This window comes from Salmo trutta, chromosome 2 (assembly GCF_901001165.1).
Source record: "Salmo trutta chromosome 2, fSalTru1.1, whole genome shotgun sequence".
In the NCBI taxonomy this organism is placed as follows: Eukaryota; Metazoa; Chordata; class Actinopteri; order Salmoniformes; family Salmonidae; genus Salmo; species Salmo trutta.
In genome coordinates, this window is record NC_042958.1 from 40,436,077 (window position 1) to 40,449,508 (window position 13,432).

The 13,432-nt window shown below is 41.6% G+C and overlaps 1 protein-coding gene across 1 annotated transcript in view; it reads left to right on the plus strand.

Moving 5' to 3' along the window:
• Positions 1-13,432, plus strand: part of nid1a (nidogen 1a) — a 57,160-nt gene that overhangs the window by 38,740 nt on the left and 4,988 nt on the right. Inside the window, exons 15-19 of the mRNA XM_029701887.1 lie at positions 329-550; positions 1,002-1,177; positions 3,678-3,804; positions 4,379-4,550; positions 5,620-5,777. Of these exons, the coding sequence (XP_029557747.1) occupies positions 329-550; positions 1,002-1,177; positions 3,678-3,804; positions 4,379-4,550; positions 5,620-5,777 (855 nt within the window). The remainder of the gene's footprint in view (positions 1-328; positions 551-1,001; positions 1,178-3,677; positions 3,805-4,378; positions 4,551-5,619; positions 5,778-13,432) is intronic.

Below are 13,432 nucleotides of genomic sequence, written 5' to 3' on the forward strand. Positions count from 1 at the left end.
AGGGCTCAAACAAGGCTCATATTTGGATAAACAATATCGAGAGTGGAATGAGCTGGCTAAATCAAAGCCAACCGGATTAAAGCTTGTAACAGTAACTCCCTACAGTAGCTACACCAGTTATACACTTCCATAATGAATCTATAAAGCTCTGACAACACAGTATGTACTATATTGATTGTTAATGTCTTTCTCTGAGCGGATTCTATATATCCATCTAGGTAGACTTCATCTTTAAATCCTCTTTTTAATCTCCTTCAAACTAATAACCCAACTGCTGACATAAAAGGGCTTTATAAATAACTTTGATTGTTAATTTCCCTCCTTTCAGAGCGTACGAAGACGCAGTGTGAGACCCACAGGGACCGTCACCTAGGCTCTACAGAGTATGGGCCCCAGCCGGTGCCTGGTCAGTACGTGCCTACCTGTGATAGCCAGGGGGCCTACGACGCCACCCAGTGCCACAGCTCCATCAGACATTGTTGGTGTGTTGACCGTAACGGACTGGAGATCCCAGGAACACGCACGGGGCCAGGCAGAGGCAGACCACTGTGTGAGTTATACTCTCAATCGGCCTGATTTAAGAGGACAACTGACTTTAGTGTATATCTATAAACAATGGGAGACTTGAGTGGGCATTTCCGTTAAGTAAACTGAGACTCAAGTCAGAATACCATCCTTAGGGAATCATATGAATAAAGACTCAGTAAACAGAGACTCAAGTCAGAATACCACCCTTAGTGAATCATATGAATAGACTCAGTAAACAGAGACTCAAGTCAGAATACCACCCTTAGGGAATCATATGAATAAAGACTCAGCCACTGTATATGTTAATATTCAATGACACAGCTTCGGGAAGAAGGTACCACTCTCGGTCACAATTTAAAGCTGATGTTTTTGGTACTGCAGGTATAGAACAGGAAACAGTTTGTCTCCCAGTAGGACCTACTCCCAGGCCAGATGTCTGTTGATTGGTTGATTGATTCATCTCTCTACTGTAGGTATAGAACAGGGACCAGCAGTTCGTCCCGCAGTAGGCCCTACTCCCAGGCCAGATGTATACCCTCTACCCCCCGGCACACACCTGCTCTTTGCTCAGAGTGGACGCATCGAGTTTGTTCCTTTGGAAAGCTACAACATGAAGAAGACAGAGGCAAAGACTGTCCTGCATCTACCGGTGAGAAGTTGTTGTTGTTGTTGTTGACAGGCCTGCTCCTATCTGAATGTCCTGTTCTGTATCTACCGGTGAGAAGTTGTTGTTGTTGACAGGCCTGCTCCTAACAGAATGTCCTGTTCTGTATCTACCGGTGAGAAGTTGTTGTTGTTGACAGGCCTGCTCCTATCTGAATGTCCTGTTCTGTATCTACTGGTGAGAAGTTGTTGTTGTTGTTGACAGGCCTGCTCCTATCTGAATGTCCTGTTCTGTATCTACTGGTGAGAAGTTGTTGTTGTTGACAGGCCTGCTCCTATCAGAATGTCCTGTTCTGTATCTACCGGTGAGAAGTTGTTGTTGTTGACAGGCCTGCTCCTATCTGAATGTCCTGTTCTGTATCTACCGGTGAGAAGTTGTTGTTGTTGACAGGCCTGCTCCTATCTGAATGTCCTGTTCTGTATCTACTGGTGAGAAGTTGTTGTTGTTGTTGACAGGCCTGCTCCTATCTGAATGTCTTGTTCTGTATCTACCGGTGAGAAGTTGTTGTTGTTGACAGGCCTGCTCCTATCAGAATGTTCTGTATCTACTGGCGAGAAGTTGTTGTTGATGTTGTTGTTGACAGGCCTGCTCCTATCTGAATGTCTTGTTCTGTATCTACTGACTACCAGCACCACTAGCCTGGTACCCCATCCATTGTCGCTGCCTTGCCAATACATTTGGTCATTGTTACCATAGCAGTTGGCAAGACAGCACAAACAGATCTGGAACCAGGCTTCTTCTTCTACTGTCAGTGACTAACTCTTCAGTGAAGGCAGTCATATCTGTGGGTGGTTGAGACTGGATGTGTCTGGTTTGCGTTTAATTTGTTTTAAGGTTAAACACCATGTGTATGTTGTTTGGAATAGTTGAATACTGTTAATACGTCGTTGAAGTGGGTTTAGGGAGACTGCATTGTTACTGCAGTTGTTTTTATTTAGGATATAAGGTCACGAGAGATTTGTAGCGGTGGGATTTCCTGTTGCTCAACGGTTTCCCCAATGGAATCCTACTCCCCAGTACACTACTATCGACCCTAGTCAAAAGTAGTCCACTATACAGTATAGGGAATAGGGTGCAATTTGGGACGTATCTCCTGTTTACTTTGACATTAGGAATCCTTAATCGGGTGATATAGATTGTTATAGTTTGTTTAGGACATTTAAGTATGTATTTAAAATTCCACAACAGTATTTATGTTTAGTCTGATTCTGCTGTTGCCAAGTCATTCTGCTGTTGCCAAGTCATTCGGCTGTTGCCAAGTCATTCGGCTGTTGCCAAGTCATTCGGCTGTTGCCAAGTCATTCGGCTGTTGCCAAGTCATTCGGCTGTTGCCAAGTCATTCGGCTGTTGCCAAGTCATTCGGCTGTTGCCAAGTCATTCGGCTGTTGCCAAGTCATTCGGCTGTTGCCAAGTCATTCGGCTGTTGCCAAGTCATTCGGCTGTTGCCAAGTCATTCGGCTGTTGCCACGTCATTCGGCTGTTGCCACGTCATTCGGCTGTTGCCACGTCATTCGGCTGTTGCCACGTCATTCGGCTGTTGCCACGTCATTCGGCTGTTGCCACGTCATTCGGCTGTTACCAAGTCATTCCTAGAGAATAGAGGGCCATTCAGGAGCCTCACCCACAGTGTACATATGTAGTAAAGGTCAATGACTGGGCTGTAATAGGAGGTCTGTAGATAGAAACCTTGGCAGCAGTGTAGTATTTAACTCGATGTTTTACTCAAGAAAAGCCGTTGAGTTGAATGGAAAGAGTAAGTGTCATTAATGAATGTCAAGGCAAGAAGCCGCCATTGTTTCAAAGATTGTGGTTGCGGTGTACTTAAGAATCTCAACCAATTCCTCACAGCATTGGTAGAATGTGTGGTTGTTGAAATTGGACGAAGCATTATTAAAACCCTTCAGATCCAGTGTACTCAGGGTTCTCTTGGTTTTCTCTCAGCCCGTTCCACCGCTGGTAGGGAGCCAGGTTGTTGTGTAGACTGTTAGCTAGTTCCTATCTGGAGGGGAGGTCTGGTGGAGATCTGGTCTGCATTACACACACACACACACACACACACACACACACACAGACACGCAGGACACACACAGACACACACACGCAGACGCACACACACACACACTATATTACAACCACATGCTGACATTTGCCCCTCTAATGGTTCACATCGGTGCTGCACCACCAGTGGATTAATACCTAACAACATTCTCTGTTACACTGATCTCCCAACAGCTGGCTTGTAGTATGCGTACGTGTTTGTGTGCGTGTGTGTGTGTGTGTGTGTGTGTGGCGTGCGTGCGTACGTGTTTGTGTTTGTGTGTGTGTGCGTGCGTACGTGTTTTGTGTGTGTTTGTGTGCTGTTGGGGGGGTTGTAGAGTTGGACAACAGAGAAAACACATTTCCATCTGTAGCATGATGACGATGAACTAAACTAAAATCAACCACTGTTCTGGTAGCTGACCTCTGACCTGTGCGTTGACCCCAGGAGAAGGTGATCATCGGTGTGGCCTATGACTGCGTGGAGAAGATGGTCTACTGGACAGACATCACATCCCCCTCTATCAGCAAGGCCAACCTGCAGGGAGGAGGAGCCATCCCTGTCATCAGATCAGGTCAGTGTTCAGTTCACTCTCAGATCCACCACATCTGTTGGTCACCTCTGTTCTGTTGGCTTGCGAAATTAGTTGGGTGTCAGTGTTCACATTTTTATCATAGCAGACGCTCTTATCCAGAGCAATTTACAGGAGCAATTAGGATGAAGTGCCTTGCTCAAGGACACATCGACAGATTTTTCACCTAGTTGGCTCGGGGATTCGAACCAGCAACCTTTCAGTTACTGGCCCAACGCTCTTAACCACGGGGCAACCTGCCGCCATGAGTGTTCTAGAATCTGGTGCCAGTGTTCTAGAGTGTAGTGTGACAGTGTTCTACAGTGTGGTGTGACAGTGTTCTAGAGTGTGTTGAGTCAGTGTTCTAGAGTGTGTTGAGTCAGTGTTCTAGATTGTGTTGAGTCAGTGTTCTAGAGTGGAGTGTCAGTGTTCTGTAATGTAGAGTCAGTGTTCGTCGAGTCGTGTGTTCTAGAATGTCGAGTCGGTGTCGTAGAATGTTGAGCCAGTGTTCTACTTTGTGCTCCCTTCTACATTTACATTTTTATGTATGTTTTATTGAGTAATGTCTTCCTCTTAGATCTGGAGAGTCCAGAAGGGATTGCTATAGACCATCTGGGTCGCACCCTGTTCTGGACAGATTCTATGAAGGACCGCATCGAGGTGGCCTCTCTGGATGGGACCAAGCGACGCGTCCTCATCGACACGAACTTGGTCAACCCCCGAGCCATCATCGTTGACCCTGTCAATGGGTAAGTCACCATGTAGATCTGTGCATCTCCTCGAGAGGGACAGACTGGCCATAGATCAGTTCTACTAATGGGGTCTTGAGGAAAACAACGGGATGGTGTGTTGGAAATGCCTGGGACAAATAATGGTCCCAGTCTGTCCCTCTCCTCCTGTAACCATTCCACTTAGCAGATCTATGGTCCAGTCTGTCCCCCTCCTCCTGTACCCCTAACCATTCCACTTAGCAGATCTATGGTCCAGTCTGTCCCCCTCCTCCTGTAACCATTCCACTTAGCAGATCTATGGTCCAGTCTGTCCCCCTCCTCCTGTAACCATTCCACTTAGCAGATCTATGGCCCAGTCTGTCCCCGTCCTCCAGTACCCCTAACCCACATACATCAGATGCTGTAAGTGGAACGTATATGAGGGCCATGAGGGTACTGGAGGAGAGGGTTTGGGAAATCTACTGATATAGGTAGATCTACCTCTCCGTGTGTAATGCCGTATCCACTAATCTGTGGGAATATGACATGAACTGTTGTATTAAAGTGCCTGTTATGGCAGGAAAATCAGTCTATGAAGTTATAATAACATCTACTCTAAGACCTGTGTTTAAACCATTAGCAATAGCAATCCTTTCATGCATTTCAAGTCCTTGGAGACTATGCTCACTATCAAAAGCAACTGTGAATCAGTAAGCTATGTGGGGATATATGAAGAGCTTTTCTATGCTAACTCCTTTGCATAGCTAGGCCTGTTATCCAGGATGGCTTATATGCTACAACACCAAGATTTCAAGAAATGGTACATATAAAATTGTGTCAGTAAGGATATTATTATTAACTTTTTATTTAACCAGGGAAAAACGAGACCTTGCTCTCATTTGCAAATGTGCCCTGGGATCAATGCAGAAAAGAAAAGTATACACAATTTAAAAGACAAAATTAAATAAATAGCAAATATTATATACACAATAAATAAATATCAAACAAACACATTATCAATCTAAAATCCCTAAACGTTCTCCTAAACTGACCCCAGAGACAACAACACATCCAAACATTATGTTCACTGCTCTGTTCGTTCCACCAGCAACATGTACTGGGCAGACTGGAACCGTGACGCTCCTAAAATCGAGACTTCTGCCATGGATGGGACCAACAGGAGAGTTCTGGTGAAGGATGACCTGGGGCTACCTAACGGACTCACCTACGACCCGCAGAGCTCTCAGCTGTGCTGGGCCGATGCAGGTACAGTGTTACTACAGTCACTACACTACAGAGCTCTCAGCTGTGCTGGGCCGATGCAGGTACAGTGTTACTACAGTCACTACACTACAGAGCTCTCAGCTGTGCTGGGCCGATGCAGGTACAGTGTTACTACAGTCACTACACTACAGAGACCTCTGTAGATGGGAATAGAGTATTATGTATTATGTATATATATGTATTATGTATATTAGTATTATGGGATAGAGGATATTTCTGTTGATGTATAATATGTCTCTGGTCTTCAGGAACGCACATGATGAAGTCAATAAAACCCTGCCCAGGGGTTAGTACAGTGCCTTCAGAAAGTATTCATACCCCTTGACTGATTCCACATTTTGTTGTGCTACAGCCCCATTTCAAATGGTATAAATTGATTCAAAATTCATTAATTAGATCAGACACAACCACCCCATAATGACAAAGTGAAAACATGCTTTAGAATTTTTTGCAAATGTATTGAATATGAAATAGACATTTCTAATTTACCTAAGTATCCACACCCCTGAATTGATGTTAGAAGCCCCTTTAGCAGTGATTACAGCTGTAAGTCTTGCTTTGTGCAAAGTTCTTAGAGACCTACACCTGGATTGTACAATATTTGCACATTATTCTTTAAAAACATTTTTTACAGCTCTGTCAAGTTGGTTGTTGATCATTGCTAGACAGACATTTTCAAGTCTTGCCAAAGATTTTCAAGCCGATTTAAGGCAAAACTATAACTCAGCCACTCAGGAACATTCAATATCATCTTAGTAAGTAACTCCAGTGTAGATTTGGCCTTGTGTTTTAGGTTATTGCTGCTGAAAGGTGAATTTGTCTACCCAGTGTCTGGTGGAAAGCAGACTGAGCCAGGTTTTCCTCATAGGATTTTGCTTGTGCTTAGCTCTATTACGTTTCTTTTTATCCTACAAAACTCCCAGTCCTTGCCAATGACAAGCATACCCATAACATGATGCAGCCACCACCATGCTTGAAAATATGTAGCGTGGTACTCTGTTGGATTTGCCCCAAACATAACGCTTTATATTCAGGACATTAAGTTTATTTCTTTTTTTCTTTGTAAGAATTATTTTTCTTTTCAAACAATATAAACATATTCTGTACAGAAAACAAGACAACAGATAGACGCACGCAGATAGACATCAACGACACACCTGCCCAGACCCACATGTTCCCACCGCATCTATCTCCAGTGCTTGTAAGACTATGCCATACGGCCTCAAATTGCCCACACCTTTTCAATATTTAACTAATAATGCATGATTCTTCCACTGTCTTAACTATGGAGGATCATTTGATTTGTAGTTTAAGTAAAAAAAATAATAATCTAAATGATTGACGTAAAAGTATGGTCCAACCCATTGGATATCTCACCTCACCCTCATATGCCTCGTCTTGAAATAAGTATATAGACGGATGAAAAGTACATTTACAGTACATTGTAAAACTTCTGACAGCCAGCTTTTTGACTTTATAGCACTCCCAGAAGGCATGAATTATTGCGCACCTGCGCTCGCGTAGCGGGCCTCGCGTGCAGACTGACGCTCCTGACACTACACCAACTCCAGAAGGTGTAGAAAAACAAAAGCCTTCTCATTCCGAAATCTTTATGCAAGTAAAATAAAGACAGATCTAAAAAGAATAGTTGTTATATACAGCATCCACCTTCACATAAAAAGTATTTGCTTCTGTAAACAGGATCAGGGTCATTAAACAAAAACTCTTAACTCTGATCTCAAGGATCACACTTACAAACAGACTGATTGGCTACCATCTGGGATGGTATTCTTGTAGAATATGTTTATTTTTTCTTCCATGTTGTTATAGTGTTCTTAACTAGGAAGTTGTTCATGTTCTTAGCTTTAATCCTTTGAAAATAGACACATAAAAATATCCTGGGGATGAGCATGGAAATCTTCAATATGTTCCTCTTTAGTGCATTTAACTATATGTCACAAGTAAAGCCTTGGGTGGCGAGTTGAAACAATTCCAAGTCTGGAAGATGTAAAACTACCCTCAGACTTAAGGAAGATGTAAAACTACCCTCAGACTTAAGGAAGATGTAAAACTTTCCTTTTATTCTATGAGTTTTATTTGACCATAAAGTCTTATGACAGAGTATACAGTACCAGTCAAAGTTTAGAACACCTACTCATTCAATGTTTTTCTTTATTTTTACTTTTTCTACATTGTAGAATGATAGTGAAGACATCAAAACTATGAAATAACACATATGGAATCATGTAGTAACCAAAAAAGTGTTAAACAAATCAAAATATGTTATATTTTAGATTCTTCAAAGTAGCCAACCTTTGCCTTGATTACAGCTTTGCACACTCTTGGGCATTCTCTCAGCCAGCTCATGAGGAATGCTTTTCCAACAGTCTTGAAGGAGTTTCCCACATATGCTGAGCAACTTGTTGGCTGCTTTTATTATTCTATAACCCTTGAATGAGTAGGTGTGTCCAAACTTTGACTGGTACTATACTTTAAAGAATGTCGTCGGTGGGACAATATTAGTATTATTAGAAATAGAAAAAACATTAGGAGCCATGCCAATCTGAAGATCATTATTTACAAGTTAATGGGAACCAATTAGAGAAAATAGATTACTGCATAGTGGAGTCTTTGTTAAGACATGCTAAACAATGACCCATAATCCCATTTAATATTGTTACTACACCTGCATGAATCAGGTAGCTAATCAACCAGTTTCATGTTAGCTAAGCTAGCCAACATTAGGCTATAACTACAAATGCAAATGGCTCTAAGATATGGATAATATTACTACACAGATCATACGAGTACGTTAGCTAGCGAGCCAGCCTACGTTAGCTAGCGAGCCAGCTAATAGTACGCTTTAAAGTGAATTAAAACGACATTCTGACAAAATTAGAAATGCATTATATCTGAAAATGTAGTGCTAGCTAGACTATCTTACCTGTAAACATGGGTGGACCCCTCTCTGTCACGGTTGCCATAGTTGACCTTATTTTGAAGATGTAATCGGAGACAGTTGTTTTATACAACAGACTTCTGTGGCTTCTGTTTGAATCCTACTGCATATTTAATCAAAACGCGAGAATTTACGCTTAGCTATCATACTCTAATTCCACTAGTCATCCCATTGATTCCAAAACTCGGTCCTCCAGAAAGTGGAGAGCAACACTGATGCAGTTCTAATACGTGATGTCTTATAATAACCCCGTTAGAAAGGATTACCAACACATACTGAGCAGCTCATGTTATAGACAGAAGCGTGCTACATGGCAGACCAATCCAAACTCATCTCTTGGCATGTCCAGCCCTCCCATTATCTCAGCCAATCATTGGTAGAGGAAAGGTTCCTGTCTTTTTATGTGGCTAAACCAACTAGGCTCGTAATTTAACACTTATTTGTATTTACAGATGGCATACAAGTTTGTTTTTAAGGTACATGAAAGTTCACATGTTCCAGAAGGCATTTTTTGACAAGAAACGTATTTTCATTATTTTTATTTTTATTTTTTTGAAGTTTACGTTCAAATGACTCTCCTGTGAAGTAGTGACACGCGACATATGCCTAGTTTCCTGAAACGAGTCACAATTGCCAATGCAAACAGGAGGGGGGAGAGAGGACATACCTGTCTTGTACTACTTTCTAAAGCAAATTCATCAGAATGTACTATATGTGTACAGTATATTTTGCTTTAGGATAGTTCTACAATATTTTATGAAATGTATTATTTCAGCTGGAAAGTTAAAGGCTTCCAAAGTTTAATAGATGAGGCCATTCAATACAATGTTTTAATAGATGAGGCCATTCAATACAATGTTTTAATAGATGAGGCCATTCAATACAATGTTTAATAGGATGAGGCCATTCAATACAGTCAAAAGCCTTTTCAGCATCAACAGACATTGATACATCTATATATAGTTGTATAGTTATAGTTTTTTGCATTTGTATTATACTGAAACATGTTCTTGTATTTGTTTGTAAATGTCTATTTTTCATAAACCCTTTAATATGTATCAAATCTGGTAAGACTTGCCATTCTGTTGCTTATGAGTTTTGTTATTATTTATTGTCAGAATTGTATGGGTCTAATATCAGCAGGGGACTCAGATTTCCCTGGTTTTAATATAACTGAAATAACTGTTTGATGGAACTCGGAAGCACTGAATTAAGTGACGTGTGTGTGTTGTAATTTGAGTAAATAGGGATGCTACTTTGTCCCAGAATGTCAAATATACAGTGCATACGGAAAATATTCAGACCCCTTCCCTTTTTCCACATTTTGTTAGGTTACAGCCTTATTCTTAAATGGATTACATTTATTTTGTCACGTCTGCTTCCCCCCCAGGCGCTTGAGGGCACCAGGCTGCTCTGCATCACACACTCCTGCCATCATCAATTACGCACACCTGCCTTCCCTCGTCACGCGCATCAGCGATATTAGACACACTCATCACCTGTTTATTACCTCCCCTATATTTGTCAGTTCCCCTGCTCTGTTCCCCACTGATGCATTAATTATTTTTTTTGTCTTTATTACCCTTGTGCTGACGCTGTTCCTGACTCGTTCCATGTCCGTTCTTTATTAAATGTTTGACTCCCGGTACCTGCTTCGCCTCTCCAGCGTCAGTTCATGTGACATTTTTCCTCATCAATCTATAAACAATACCCATAATGACAAAGCAAAAACAGTTTTTTTTTTACATTTTTGCAAATGTATTACAAATTAAAAGCAGAAATACCTTATTTGCATAAGTATTCAGACCCTGAATACTTGTCCATAGAGGTCCAAGACAGGAATGTGTCAAGGCACAGATCTGGGGAAGGGTACCAAAACATTTCTGCAGTATTGAAGGTCCCCAAGAACACAGTGGCCTCCATCCTTCTTAAATGGAAGAAGTTTGGAACCACCAAGACTCTTCCTAGAGCTGGTCACCTGGCCAAACTGAGCAATCGGGGGAGAAGGGCCTTGGTCAGCAATGGTCACTCTGACAGAGCTCCAGAGTTCCTCTGTGGAGATGAGAGAACCCTCCAGAAGGACAACCATCTCTGCAGCACTCCACCAATCAGGCCTTTATGGTAGAGTGACCAGATGGAAACCACTCCTCAGTAAAAGGCACATAAACAGCCTACTTGGAGTTTGCCAAAAAGCACCTAAAGGACTGAGACCATGAGAAACAAGACTCTCTGGTCTGATGAAACCAAGGCTGAACTCTTTGGTCTGAATGCCAATTGTCACATCTGGAGGAAACCTGTCACCATCCCTACAGTGAAGCATGGTGGTGGCAGCATCATGCTGTGGAAGGCTTTTCAGTGGCAGGGACTAGTCAGGATCGAGGGAAAGATGAACGGAGCAAAGTACAGAGAGGTCCTTAATGAAAACCTGCTCCAGAGCGCTCAGGGCCTCAGACTGGGGCGAAGGTTCACCTTCCAACAGGACAACGACCCTAAGCACACACTAAGACAATGCAGGAGTGGCTTCGGAACAAATCTCTGAGTGTCTTTGAGTGGCCCAGTCAGAGCCCGGACTTGAACCTGATCTAACATATCTGGAGAGACCTGAAATAGCTGTGCAGCGATGCTGCCATCCAACCTGACAGAGCTTGAGAGGAACTGCAGAGAAGAATGAGAAACTCCCCAATACAGGTGTGCCAAGCTTGTAGCATCATACCCAAGAAGACTCGCTGCCGAAGGTGCTTCAACAAAGTACTGAGTAAAGGGTCTGAATACTTATGTAAATGTAATATTTCAGTTGTTGTTTTATAAAAACCTGTTTTTGCTTTTTTCATTATGGGGTATTGTGTAGATTGAAGAGGGGGGGGGAAACGATTTAATCCATTTTAGAATAAGCTGTAAAGTAACAACATTGAATGCTCTGTAATTCTTTGGGAAAACCATTCATACAGTATCTCATTTTATATGATCTGTTTTTTATTGATTCTTGTTGTCTGCTGATAATTGCTTCAGAGTTCTTGAGTCTCAGAAGGCTGTAGGAACAGTCCCACTTTAATTCTGATTCATATACATTTTCATGCGTTCATTGTGGTTTCTAATTAAAGCAGTTGTATCTTTTAAAATTATACCTGGTTTTGGGTGTAATCATTTTGTCAGGGCTGCAAGGTGTTTATTTCCCATTAAATCATTTATTTAAGTTTAACCTGTAGTTGTGGTAAAATACCATATTCCTGCTTAAGTTCAGAAATATTTTTTTTACTCTTTGCCTTGGTAAGATTTTTTATGGTCTTTTTTCTAAGATAGTAATTTAACTTTTGGCGAGTGAGATTATCATTCCCCTAATGTACACCTTAAACACATCTCAAATTATGTCGGGGGTCGGCTTTTCTCTGTCCTCTATCTACATTTGTAATGGTAAAGGTCTTCATTTTTTTGTTTACATATTTAATACATTTTGGGTCTTTAAGATGCGCTCTGTCCATTCTCCATATTCTGTCGCTAAGTGTATTTCTGTTGGTGTAATTAAGCATGATACAGGAGAATGATCCGATATCACTATATCATGGATATTTTAACCCAGTATGTTGTTGAGTGCATTTTAGGAACAAAAAATATTGTTCATTATGAATAGCTTTTGTTGCTTTGAGAAAAAAAAGGGGTAGTCTTTTGTAGTTTGGAATAATAATTTATTTGTAGAGATGACATTTTTCAGCCTCTTTGGAGACTCCTTGAATTTGCCATTTGTATTGCTACGTCTGTCAATCTTATCGAATGTATGATTTATATCGCCTGCTAAAATAATAGTTCCTGGACATCAACTAAAGTAAAGCTACAAAAATGTGGCAAAGAAATAAACTTGTGGACATTTTAGCAGTTTTACTTTAATCTCGTTAAAAATAGGATACATGTTTTAGAATATTTTTATTCTGTAAAGGCTTCCTTCTTTTCACTCTGTCATTTAGTTTAGTATTATGGAGTAACTACAATGTTATCACAGCCATTCAACTCTAGCCTCATGGTGAAATCCCTGAGCAGTTTCTTTCCGCTCTGGCAACGGAGTTAGGAAGGACACCTATTTTTTTTGTGGTGACATAATGTATTGATACACCATCCAAAGTGTAATTAATAACTTCACAATGCTCAAAGGGATATTCCATTTTTTCTTTTTACCAATCTAACAATAGGTGCCCTTCTTTGTGAGGCATTGGAAAATCTTCCTGGTCTTGTGTTTGAAATCCACTGCTTGACTGAGGGACCTTAAGATATTGTTTGTGTGGGGTACAGAGATAAGGTAGTCATTCAAAAATAATGTTAAACAAATTATTGCACACAGAGTGAGTCAATGCAATTTATTATGTGAGTTGTTAAACTTACGTGTAGTGGAACAGGGAGACCCAAGAGCAGACTCAGATGAGGAGACGGATGAAGTAACCAAGGGTATTATTGAAACACAGGGGGGGAGATGGAGTGCAGGCCAGGGGAAGCTTGGGCGGGTTGCTGGAAACCAGGTTGAAGCGGCTGAGGCTGGAGCGAGAGGGGTTGGAACAGGGTAAGCAGGTCCGGAGGGGAATCCAAGGGAGCAGTAGAGTGGGGAATCCAGGACAGAGTAGCAGGATGAGGAGACGGACCAGAATCAGAGGGGGTTCGGAACAGCAGCGGAGAGGAAAACAGCATCAGGCAA